This window comes from Bombina bombina, chromosome 3 (assembly GCF_027579735.1).
Source record: "Bombina bombina isolate aBomBom1 chromosome 3, aBomBom1.pri, whole genome shotgun sequence".
NCBI lineage: Eukaryota > Metazoa > Chordata > Amphibia > Anura > Bombinatoridae > Bombina > Bombina bombina.
The window spans coordinates 477,093,880-477,106,886 of record NC_069501.1 but is presented as its reverse complement, the minus strand read 5'-3'; the positions used below and the strand labels follow the sequence as shown (position 1 = coordinate 477,106,886).

General features: G+C 35.7%; 1 protein-coding gene across 1 annotated transcript; it reads right to left on the bottom strand.

Moving 5' to 3' along the window:
• Positions 1-902: 902 nt before the first annotated feature.
• RPL10A (ribosomal protein L10a) lies at positions 903-5,045 on the bottom strand. Its single transcript, XM_053706795.1, has 6 exons — positions 5,016-5,045; positions 4,082-4,156; positions 3,763-3,843; positions 3,281-3,429; positions 1,735-1,907; positions 903-1,104 (listed from the first exon to the last, which is right to left on the bottom strand). Exons 1-6 carry the CDS (start codon positions 5,018-5,020, stop codon positions 934-936), a joined length of 654 nt encoding a protein of 217 aa, XP_053562770.1. The 5' UTR covers positions 5,021-5,045; the 3' UTR covers positions 903-933.
• Between the last annotated feature and the right edge of the window lie 7,962 nt (positions 5,046-13,007).

Below are 13,007 nucleotides of genomic sequence, written 5' to 3'. Positions count from 1 at the left end.
TAAGCACCGTTAATGTGATATGAAACCCAAAAATTATCTTGTGATTTAGACAGAACATAAAAATTTTAAGTTTCCAATTTACTTAGGTCATCAATTTGCTTCATTCCCATGTTATGGAGATACCTAGGTAGGTGGCTGGAGCACTACATAGAAGAAAATAATGCTGCCATCTAGTGCTCTTGCAAAACAGCTGACAGAGCTCAAGAAATGGGCAGGCTCCTAAGCTTATGTCCCTCCTTTCCAATAAAACCTAACAAGAGGATAAAAAAAAAAAAAAAAAATCTTGTATGAAACTTTGGGCAAAATTAGGGCAATGCATGGCAGTAAAATGTCTTCATGAAATGTTGCTATAAACTTGATACTGAAGAACCCCAAGGCAGAACATAATGCAGAAAGAAATCTGCCTGCACTTTAGAACAGTTAGAGGTAGAAATGTAAATTTTACTGCACTCTCCACTTCCTGAGCACCTGTGCAGGGTGACAGCATAAAGGGAAAATTAAAAGTGCAGCAGAGAAGGTAAGTTACTTTGATGGCAGCTGGTAAAGAAACTAGTCCCTTTTAAAAAAGGGACATGAAACTCTTGGTTCAGCACATGTGGTTTATAAACTTTACTTATATATTTACAAAACCGGTTGACTGTCTTTAACCTCTCTGAAACAGCCCAAGAAATTTTGTAATGTGCATTAGTTACATTTCTGTTTTGAAGCCTCCAAAATCAAACTTCTTTTCCCGCCCCATTTTTTTTAGCTTCATGCAATACAGGAGGCTACAAGCGTTTTTCCCCCTTCTTTTAGAAGCACAGGCAATGAGTACACCCATTTAAGAAAACATTTCTGGCAATCTCATTACCACCTAAAATCAAGAAAAACAAACACATGACCATACACCAACACAAGAGCTCTTTGATAAGAAACTTTATTGGAATCTGACAATTAGTACAGACGCTGTGGTTTCCCCATTGTGCTCTTGATGTACAGAGCCCTCACATTTTGCCAGTTCTTTTTCAGGAGAGACACAAGGAAGTTAATAGACAGGTGAATATTGTACACAAGTTCCTCCTCAGTCATCTTTACATGGCCACATGCAACAGCAAGACACAGGACCTGGTGGAGAGAAGATAAATCAATTATAAAGGTCTACTTTTGTCATCAAAAAGTTATTTTATTGTGTTGCACTAACAAAGGAACCAGTTTAAAAAAAAAAAAAAAGTTAAGGGACAGTCTAAAACCACAAACATTTTATTGTAAAGAGATAATGCCTTTTTGCCCAGTTTTGCACTACCAGTTTTATTAATATACTTTTTACCTCTGATGACCTTTTATCTAAGCTTCTTCTGACATCCCACTGATCATATGACTGACTTATCTAGAGACTTGCATTTAGTACTGTATTGTGCTAAATCTTAAATAACTCCTCAGGCGTGAACACATTGTTATCTATATGGCCCACATGAACTAGCAGTCTCCTGTTGTGAAAAGCAAATACAAAAGCATGTGATTAAGAGGCTGTCTATAGAGCCTTTGAAATAGAAAGAAATTTAAGGTGTGTGTTTAGCTCCTTTGAGTGGGTTAAAACAGCTTAGGGTCAAAAAGACATGCTCTAAGGAATCAGGGAAGCCTCTCAAAGCATATAAACAGAACGCTAACCTCAAGAAGTTGCTCAATAAGCACAGGATGCCCAGAGAAAAGTAATTACAGGCTTATTGTAAGAAGAATTTTTTTTTTTTTTTTTACCTTTTTCATTTGAAACTTAATAGTGGACTTCACTTCATCCACCTTTGCAACCATGTTCTCATTGTGAGTGAGCAGAGAGGGGAACTTGCCAGCCTTGTTCAGCCCAGGTCCCAGGATACGAGGGATCTGCTTGATGAGAGACTCTGAGGCCAGGAATGCATCATATTTCTTAGCTAGAAAAAAAAACAAAAACATAAGTTTGATTCCAAATTTTTTCCTCTGCCTGACCATCTATTTTACTCATTTGTGTTCCCTTAAGCATCAGCATCTTACAACAACATCCGATTCCTTCAAACTGTAGCAGGCCAAACACTGGTTACCCATATTCCAAGGAAGGACACTCATGACAATCAGTTAGACCATAAAGTGATTATAAAGTTTAATCAACTTAAAAAAAAAAAAAAAAAAAAAAAAAAAAAATTATATATATATATATATATATATATATATATATATATATATATATATATATATATATATATATATATATATATATATATATATATATATATATATATATATATAAATAAAAATCTCTCAATCATTAAACTTGACACTTATTTTTAAAAATACCTGAGTTAAGGCAAAGAACGCCAATCATCTGCCCACAGCTCCTGCGTTCTTTAGCAGCTAGAAAAAGCCAGCTTCCTCCAATCATTGCATGCCTCACAAGCTGGACGCCAAAGTGGCATACAACTATTGGAGGAAGCCGGATTCGTTGTCTGCTTAAGAAAGCAAGAGGGGCAGGCGGAGTGTGTATATATTTTTTTAAGTGTCTAAAGTTTAATGAATTAATGCGCCCCTTGTTTAAGATTTTTTTTTTTTTATATATAGATACCAGGAACCTATTCATTAAACTTTACAATTACTTTAAATTGACATTAAAAGCCTCTTGTTTTTTGGGAATATAAGAATTCCCTTCAGTAGAGACCAATACTGCAACCAAGGTTTCTGTAAGTGTGGGACTAGTAACTTTCTGTACACACAAGATGTTAATAGATGGGGGGGGGGGGGCAGCTGGAATTACAGTAAACTTGGGGCAGACGCCCCATTTCACCCAGTGATGATTTTGAAACTTAACTGCACACACAGAGCTCAAACATAAGTTAAAGGGACACTGAACCCAAATTTTCTCTTTCGTGATTCAGATAAAGCATGCAATTTTAAGCAACTTTCTAATTTACTCCTATTATCAAATTTTCTTCATTCTCTTTGTATCTTTATTTGAAATGCAAGAACGTAAGTTTAGATACCGGCCCATTTTTGGTAAACTGGGTTCTTGCTGATTGGTGGATAAATTAATCCACCAATGAAAAAGTTCTGGCCAGAGTCTAAACCAAAAATAAGCTTAGATGCCTTCTTTTTCAAATAAAGATAGCAAGAGAACAAAGAAAAATAGGAGTAAGTTAGAAAGTTGTTTAAAATTGCATGCTCTATCTGAATCACAAAATACAAAATGTGGGTTCAGTGTCACATAGCACAGTCTAAACAAGGACCAAAAATGGACACAAGTGCACAAACATAGCTACGAGTATTGTGCACTTACCGAGCTTTTTTACTAGCTTCTTGTTTTTGTTCAGCTTTTTCAGGGCCTCTTGATCCATATGGGGTAATTCTACTGCCTTTGCTTCATCGCAATGCTGCTGGTCTCCCAAAACACACACTGAAAACTTAGGGCGAGGGGTTGACTTTAGCCTGCAAGAAAAACAGGAAAAAAAAATTGTAAGTCAATATTTAACACAAGAAAATTCGCTGTACAAAAATGTTCAGTACTCACAAACCTTACGTGAAGCTGGTAAGACCTGTTAAAACATTGGTCGGTGGGTCTAGGGATGGAACCCATAAACCACACCTCCCCTCATGTTTTAAGACCCAGGGTAGGGGTCCGTCCAGCTCACCAGGGTGATCTGAACTACCCAAGCTGTTTGCCACAGTGTCTCCAGTTTATTTCAGAAGTTTAAAAAGATAAAAATGCTAGTGGAGTACACTGGGCAAAGACTGGGTGATAACAAGGTGAAGGATCCCGACCTGACGGTGCCAGAGAAACGCTTGTCCTTTTGGGGGTCATAGTTTTTTAGACTGATCTGCAGTTCCACTGTCTCCAAAAACCTATTGAAGTAAGAAGATAATTAAATTCTTATATTAAAACAAGTGAAGATCCAGTCTATTACACACTTCTACACCCTTACTTAAAACCCAGGCATTCTTTATAACATACAAACCCAAACAACATGCGGTATGTTCTTTATAACTAGATTATGATGCTTCTTTCCCCTTTGTACTCTAAGCAATCCTGCTTTAGTCCCAAGCTAAATATCCAGTCATATAGAATGCAGGATTTACTTACTTTCTCTTCTTCCTCTTTGACCCTGTGAGTAATTCCCTCACTGCCTCATAAAGCGTATCACGAGAAACTTTGCTGCTGTAAATTGGAAGAAAAAGCCAGTTTAGAATGGTAGAAATTCAGTAAGACTATCAGCACTTTGGACTTATTTTTTTTACCTTATACTTGTTGTCACATTATATGACAGTTTTAGATTTGACAATCTGAATTAGAAAAACCAGCCCTTCATTTGTGTATATATGGTTAGCCTTTTCTCATGAGTACAGTGACTAAAGTGTACATTCTAGTGCCTTACTGCTCAGCCACCACTATACAATTGTCATTGCTGCTATAGTAGAGCTCTATAACCATTACTAGTATTACTGGTGTATTAATTCTTCATTGGTACAGCTTCAGCAAAGTGTAGAAAAGTGTCAGCTCTTCTGTATATCATTTACAAGGCACTTCAACTACTCCATAAGTGTACTCGTGGGTCGCATAAACATGCAGCTCAAACAATTGTGACCCAATCAAAGTGTCTACAGCAGTTTTGTGTGTGAACCAGTTTGACATATACTAGACTGAGCTCTCCTCTATACTTAACTGTTTATACTATGCTGCTTTTCTGTGTACACACACGATATTCATACAATGAACATTAACTGGACAAAGGTTTGAACGCGATACATTTTTATTACTGGCATTCACATTTGTGATGTGTGATTAGCTTCTAGTTTAGTTTTACTACTCAGCTCCTATAGACCGCGAGAAGGCTTTGGCCTGACAGTGGGGAACATGCCGGACACATTTCTACTCTCGGTCTCTTGACATATTGGGGCAACTTGGGATAAAATAGCACGCATCCGTGAAACTTTGTAGTATATACGTTATATAGACCCCTTGCTCGAGACTCTAATACAATATCAGCGATGGATGACAACAGATTCCTTTCACTCACCTCATCTCTGCGGCAACCCGACGGCAAAGTCAGAAAGGAAAAGGAACGTAAAATACCGCGCATGCGCTTAAAAGTAATAATATCTCGCGATGTTTTAACTTTTTTTTTTTTATGGGGGCCATATTGGATGTGGCAGAACATAGAAAATCCTTACGGTAAAGGTCATGTGTCGCTAACGCCATATTGGTCGTGGAACATTGATATAATAAACATAGCAAAATTCTTTCTGAAGCTTTTGTTGATTCAGATTATTTTTTTAATAAATTCCGCATACTCCATATGAACAGCCCGAATAGTTATAATCTGCACAATTTTGTATAATCATGCATATGTGTAAAATTATGTTTATTATGATATTGTATACAATTTTAATTCATTTGGGAGGAGACATCAAACACAATCGTGGCCCAATAAAAGTGGCTACAGCATTTTCGTGTCTTAATGTACCTGCATTTGACACAGTAGATTGATGTGTTCCATCCCTTCTACTGTATGAAGTGGCATTTCATTAGAATGTCTCATGAATATTGGATAACAGTAAGAAAATCCGTATAGGGAGGGAGGGGGTGGATGATAAACAGAGAGAATGAGGATTACAGGGGGATTTAGTAGATGTGCAGTGTTTGTAGGGCTCAACCTAGGAATAATAGTGTGATGTTGAAGATTCAGTGACAAATGCTGTATATGATGAGATCAGTGATAATTTCGAAGATAGCAGAAGATGCTCTGCCATCTATTCTACATAATCAACATATAAAAGATACAAATAATGCCATAATCCCTCATTCATTTACTAAAAAGCTTAATTTGCACACTATTACCCATGTGAGTCCATCTATCTAGTTATCTGCCATGCTCTGTTTATTCTTTAATGTTATCCTATTTCCTACTAATTAATTTCTTACTGTCCTCACACCAAGCTCATCTCTCCCTCCTCCCCATCTGTTCTGACCTTCCTGTCATCACAGATGCATATGGTGCTACAGTAAGCAGGTAATAAACATACCAAAAATTCTGAACCACAACACAAGTACAGTGGCACCACAATGGCTAGCTTTTCTATAATTATATTATTTAACAGAATAAAAAATTCTTATATTAATAATTATTTGACAGAAAAGTGGTGCTGTGCAGTATTGAATATAACATACAAGGAGAGGAGAAACCTCACAAAAGACTGCACTACTAGCACTCTTAGCCTGGATTTAGGAATGAGTGATTAGGAAATTAAAAAATAACTTTTATTAGAAATTCTAAATAGAGGACTCAAAGTTAAAAACAACTAATAACCATTCATTAGTTGTTTTTATCCTCTCTTTTTAGAATTTCTAATAAAAGTTATTTTTTAATTTCCCAATCACTCATTCCTAAATCCAGGCTAAGAGTGCTAGTAGTGCAGTCCTTCGTGAGGTTTCTCCTCCTAGGCTATACCAAAAATTCTGCTTCACAGGCTCCTGTCTTTCTTTTAAGTCCCTTATCTACCTAGTTCATGTACATTGCTCTAACTCAGATAGCACTGCTATATAGCATGAAGAGCAGGTAATATTTTTATCTTATATGTGACAAACCAACCATAAATAAAAACAAATATTAGCCAGTAAATTATATACAATGAAAAATAAAACAATCCAAATGTCCCCAAAAATGTGTGTGTATAATGTATGTGTATAGTTGTGGTTGCATACTATTGTTAGATTTTTTTAGACACTTTAATATTTTCATTTTGTTTTTCTTTCACCCCAGCTTTTTTTTTAGGGTCACTATGTGCTTCCACATTCCTTCTATGACACCCAGACATTATACCCTGCCTGCTGCCCCACAGGCAGACATCTTTTAGATTATGTTCTTTGGAGATGGAACTCTATACCCATTGTGTTCTGTTTGTTGTCTCCGAGTTACAATTTCCTTATATTACACTGTCAAAACTGTGAAGTTCCCATACTGTTCCCCATGTACACAAATATTTTTTATTTGCTATGCACAGGCAGCACACTAACAAGTTACCTTTAATCAGAGTATGCTCCTTTTAAAGAAAGTGATCACTAACCCCCCCAGATATTACACTATTTCTCCAGTTACCCATACAGTAACTCTTACAGTCTTTAGATACCCAGAATTATTTCACTGATATTTGTAAACCCTAGTCTTTCACATAAGTTACACACATGAAAAATGTCATTGCTCTACAACCTCCTAGTGCTTTCACACAGGTTCTTCTTCACCCAGAGCTGTTCACTGCTTATATTCAGAATCTTTAAAACACAATCTTTATAATAATCAAATATCTCAGCACAATAATACTGTTTCCCCTGTATGCTTGTTATTCTCCTCCAGCATTCAATAATGTTAAACTGTGATAAAATAAAGTGTTATATGGATAAGCGCTTCTAGTTACAGCTGGGTGCTCTGAGATGCTCAGTTGCTATGGAGACGTTCAGGGGGAGAGCAAGGGATGGAAGGAGGAGCAAGGAATGGTAGAGAGGAGGGGGTGATTTTGCCTGCAGAGGTGTCAGGACTATTTAATTCACTGCTGTGAAAAAAGCAAGAGGGAAACAACGAGAAAGATAAAATTATAGAGAAAGAAAACAGAAAATAAAGGGACATCAAGAGGTAAGATAAAATAAATAAGGCAGTGAGAGAGTGTATGGGTACTGTATAGGAAATCCAGGATTATCTTCTCTGCTTTGCATGTGAAGGCTTCTATCTGTATAATCAGGTAAGCAGCCTTTAAATATATCAATATCAACCTCTCTTATCTAAGGGTATACCACAGCTACGTAACTACACATCCATTTTGCTGTATCTATAGACCCCCTTCCTGTGGAATGTGAGAATAAATAGAGCTCTTTCGTTACACCACATACCACTGTATCTGACCCTAACATAGTTCTGGTGTTACACTTCCATACTGATGGATCTGACACCAAAACAGCTCTGGAATTACATCTATGGTTATGTGACCCAAACACAGGTCTAACAGAACACCTCTATCCTGCTGTATCTGAAAGATATGCTCATCATGTCACTGCAGCCCCATACTAAATATCCTGATATAAACAAGGCTTAATTGTCATTGCTCTGTATTGCTGTATCTGAAATACATATACCTATTTCAATGAAGACTATCTATCTATATATCTATCTATCTATAATCTATCTGTCTCTCCTCTCTTACCCTGTATATAGCATATAAACAAGACAGACTGTCTCTGAAATAAACAAATCACCAGCAACCTACTGTATCTGAATAACATATACCACTATGTCACTACAGCTCCATCCTGTTGTCTTTTGACACAAAACACCTCTGTATCATACTCCTGTACCTTATATAGCTCTAAGTCATCCTCTTTTATTCCTTTGCTGATCACAAACCTTCTGCACACACAGACATATCATGGCAACAGCAGCCCATCTCAAATTCCTTATGATTCCTGTATGGATTTCCCCATCTCTGATGGCTGACAATTGTACAGTATATGCAATTGTCATCCTGTGTTATTCATACAATGATATCTCAAGCACACATACAGAACTGAGAGCCTCTCTTTCATGTGCATACAAACCACTTGGTGATTCCCTTCAACGTAACCCTGTTTACCCTTACATCTACTTGTAAATTTAGTTCTGTTAATAAGGTTAAGTGTCTCTAATGCAACTAAGTATGCATATCTATACTGCTCTCTCCCCTCATAGAAAAAGCTGTTTAAAATATTTGCACTATAAAAGGCATTAAACTCTCAATGTAATTTATTACAAAATATTTACTTATGCATAGTAGATTAACTTTGCCATGTGCTTTTGTTATTGACTTTGCCTGCTATTTTTGTAATTGAAATCTGAAAATTGTATTTTTTATACTGATCTGAAACAGGCTGGAATGCAATTCTGTTTAAATCAGAACCCTGACATTCTTACATGTTGCACAGTGATTGCTCGATATGTGCATTGGTCCTTAATTGACTGCAGTAAAAAATGATATAAACAACACCCAAGAGGCTTTTCAGGCATTGAGAACCAGTCCTTCAAAACAATGTGAATTTTGTTAACAAATGACAGCATTTAAATATTTTTTAAAACATTTATTTTGTATGCAGATCTCTAGCAGTGCAGTGATTAAGGTCTGATGCATATAGTTATAATTTTCTTTTAATATCCCTTTAAATCTACTTCACCCAAATTCCTTAAGAAATACACAAACGGAATATTGTTTTTGTATCTTAGGTTCTCTGTCCTACTGTACATCATTTTTTGCAATCATATTGTTTACGACAAACACACGCCACACACACTTAAACACACACACGCTACATACACACACAGCACAAACACACCACACACATGCACACTCACACGTTACAAACACACACACATTTACACACATATACATACGCACTCACATATATATATATATATATATATATATATATATATACATACACACACACTCATCTGCTGTTTATGTATAGACTTTCACCACACTTCTGTCATTTTGCCACTACATGCACTGTGCACACTCAGACATACATATACACACACATTGGGCTAGATTACAAGTGGAGCACTAAATTATTGCGCACCCGTAAACGGACAAATTGCGTTTATAGGCACACGATAAATAACCAGCCATACAAGGTAGCAATTAGCACTCATAAAATTAGCCAAATCAGATCTCTGGTTAATTTTAAAACTGTCCCCCAATTGCCCCCAAAATAAAGTATAGTGTGTCTTAAAGGGACACTGAACCAAATTTTTTTCTTTCATGATTCAGATAGAACATGCAATTTTAAGCAACTTTCTAACTTACTTCTATTATCAATTTTTCTTTGTTCTCTTGCTATCTTTATTTGAAAAATAAGGCATCTAAGCTAAGGAGCCAGCAAATTTTTGGTTCAGTGCCATGGACAGCACTTGTTTATTGGTGCTGTCCAATCAGTAAGGACAACCCAGGTTGTTCACCAAAAAAAGGCTGGCATTTAAACTTACATTCTTGCTTTTCAAATAAACATACCAAGAGAATGAAAAAAATGTGATAATAGGAGTAAATTAGAAAGTTGCTTAAAATTGCATGCTCTATCTGAATCACGAAAGAAAAAATTTGGGTTCAGTGTCCCTTTTAATAAAATTAAAAAATAGTAGCATCTTTAATTTTAATAAAAAATAACTGCACAAAGCAGTTTTTCGGGTTTAAAGTGTGCGGGTTTGGGATATTAGAAAAAAAGGCACTGAAAAGTGCCTTTACATTGCGGTCTATGGAGACTGTAATTACTATCAATAACTACGTATGTATCTGCTTATATACATATATATTTATGCGTTAATATGCATATATTCACATATAAACACAAAAATATATATGTATATATTCATATATATATATTTAATATTTACTGCCCATCGCTGCATGACTTACCCCCTTCACTGCGCTAGGTTCTCAGCCGTGCCTGATGGCATAAGAACGAGGCACATTTGTGTGCGCTGGTATTACTGATTGGAGCGCAAATATTGTGCCCACGTAAGCAATATTTTGCGCTCCACTCGTAATCTGGCCCATAATGTGCTATTTAATTATGGACTTCCACCACACTTCTGTCATTTTGTCACTACTCACACTGTATATATTCACACAGCATCTGCTTTGCTCCATCTAAGCCCCCTCTTCTATTTCTTTACGTAGTAAATTACACAGCTGTCACACCTTCACCTTACTCCGTATGTTAAACCAATGTTAATCACGCCCCCATAACAAAACATGTGCAAGTGGCACATCCAGTATAATTCTCTTATTCCTGTACTACACTTACACCCACTCACATATTTATTACAATAGTTCCATCCTAGTACTCACACTAGTATTTTTTTTCCGCATAAATGGTAACCATATCATTTTTGGGGTCCTGCTGAGCAATAGCGTAATATGAAGACCTTCATGTATTTTGGGTAGATAATAATCCTTTAGAAAAGATTATCAAAAAATTAAGATGTTAATGGGGAAATTTTATAGAAAAATCATGTAAACGCTATACATTTGGGCATAAGGAATTCTATTTAGCATCATTGATGTTATTTATGCCAGAGGATTCCAATATTTTACAGTATAAAATACCCATTTTTTTTAAATGACTGTTGAAGTCTGTTTTGTTATATACACACAGAATATATCATATGTTTAGCACTGCTTTGCAAAATTATCTATATGCAAAATAAATTTGAAACTATCACTAGCACAAGGTTTTGCAAATAAAGAGCAGGTCAGGACTATACCTCTTAAAAAAGCCAGGTGAAATCAATGTTCCTGGCCTCTTTTGCTGTGACCTATTAGGATCAGATGTAAATTAACTTTTGCTCCACACTAACCAATCACTGTGTAGCATATTGCTGGGTCATATACATTTCTACTTAAGTATGACGGAGGCACTCCTAACTCTCTGGAGAGAGTCTAACAAGCACAATTTTCAGAGGTAGCCTAGACAAAATCCTGGCAAAATAAATAAATAATGAATGTATATTGGAATGTTATTTTATTTTCCCTAAAAATATTTTGGGGAGGGATTAAATGCTGAGTTTGATGTCCCTTGAATTTGAATGAATGTGGGTTTACAAATGTACTGTAATTTCAGTTTGTGCTGATTAAAAAAATCAAGATGGTTTCAAAAAGCTCAACTAATTTTTAAATGTATTTCCATTGCATTCATTCCAAGCTTTTTTGATCATTAATTTACACTCATTCATTCCTGTCCCTATCTCCATTGCATTCATTCCTTTCTCTTTCCTTCATTTATTTACACTCATTCATTCCTGTCCTCCCTGCACTGTCTTGTTCATTCTCCTTCTAATTTTCCCTTCTCAATTCCTGAGAATTCCTCCTGGTCTCAGCTTTGCTGTTTTTAAATACATTTAATTCCTTCCTTGCCTACTAGCATCCTCTCCTTCCATGTCATGTTCTCATGTCCTCTCGCTCCATGATACCCCCCCCCCTTTTAAATTTGCTACTTCCTCATTCCTTCTCCATGGAGCGGAAGTCTAACTGTCACCTATGTAGAATGTTCATCACCTGATAGTAATGTCAACATTTATTCCGCTCACACCTCAAAATATCTATCTGTAAACTAATCACACATCCCTCATTTTATATCTTTGTCTTAAATGTTTTTGATATATATATATATATAATATTGGTACCACTTTTTCTGTTATTCAGCGTATAATTAATGAATACGTTTGAATACATGTATTGATTTTGTTTACATATAATGGCTAATATTATATTATATTCAATAGATTGATTTGTGTATACATACTTTAGTATAGATTGCTTTTGCAAGGGTGGATAGGTGGATAGCACAGGTAGATAAATACCTATTTATTTTACACTTCATATATTTAAAGGCATGATTACACAGATTTATTGCACTATTATTGTATGGATGCATAGTATATATCACTTATTGATTACAGTGCAACAAATGTTTACATAAAATGTGTTTGAAAACATGCATCACTGTTATTTTTGTACACCCTTTTGAAAACCTAGAACAGTTTATGAATACACCACTTGAAAATCCTGGTGGAATCCATGTTTATGGATGGTCTCTTTGCTGTGACCAATTAGATACAAATTTAAAAGAGCTTGTATTCTGAACTAACCAATCAATGTGTAGAATATTGCAGGGTCAGTAACTTGTCACCATATTTAAGTATAATGTGAGATTATAATATCTCTTGGATGAATGTAAAAAAGCACACATTTCAGAGGTATTTTAAGACAAAACAAACAACCCAATTTTAAACAACTTTCCAATTTACTTGTATTATCAATGTTGCTTTATTCTCTTGGTATCCTTTATTGAAGGAGCATCAATGCACTGCTGGGAGCTATCTAAACACATTGGTAAACAAATGATAAGAGGTATATTTGTGCAGCTAGCTCCTAGCTCCTGAGCCTACCTAGGTATGCTTTTCAAAAAAGGATATCAATAGAACAAAGCAAAA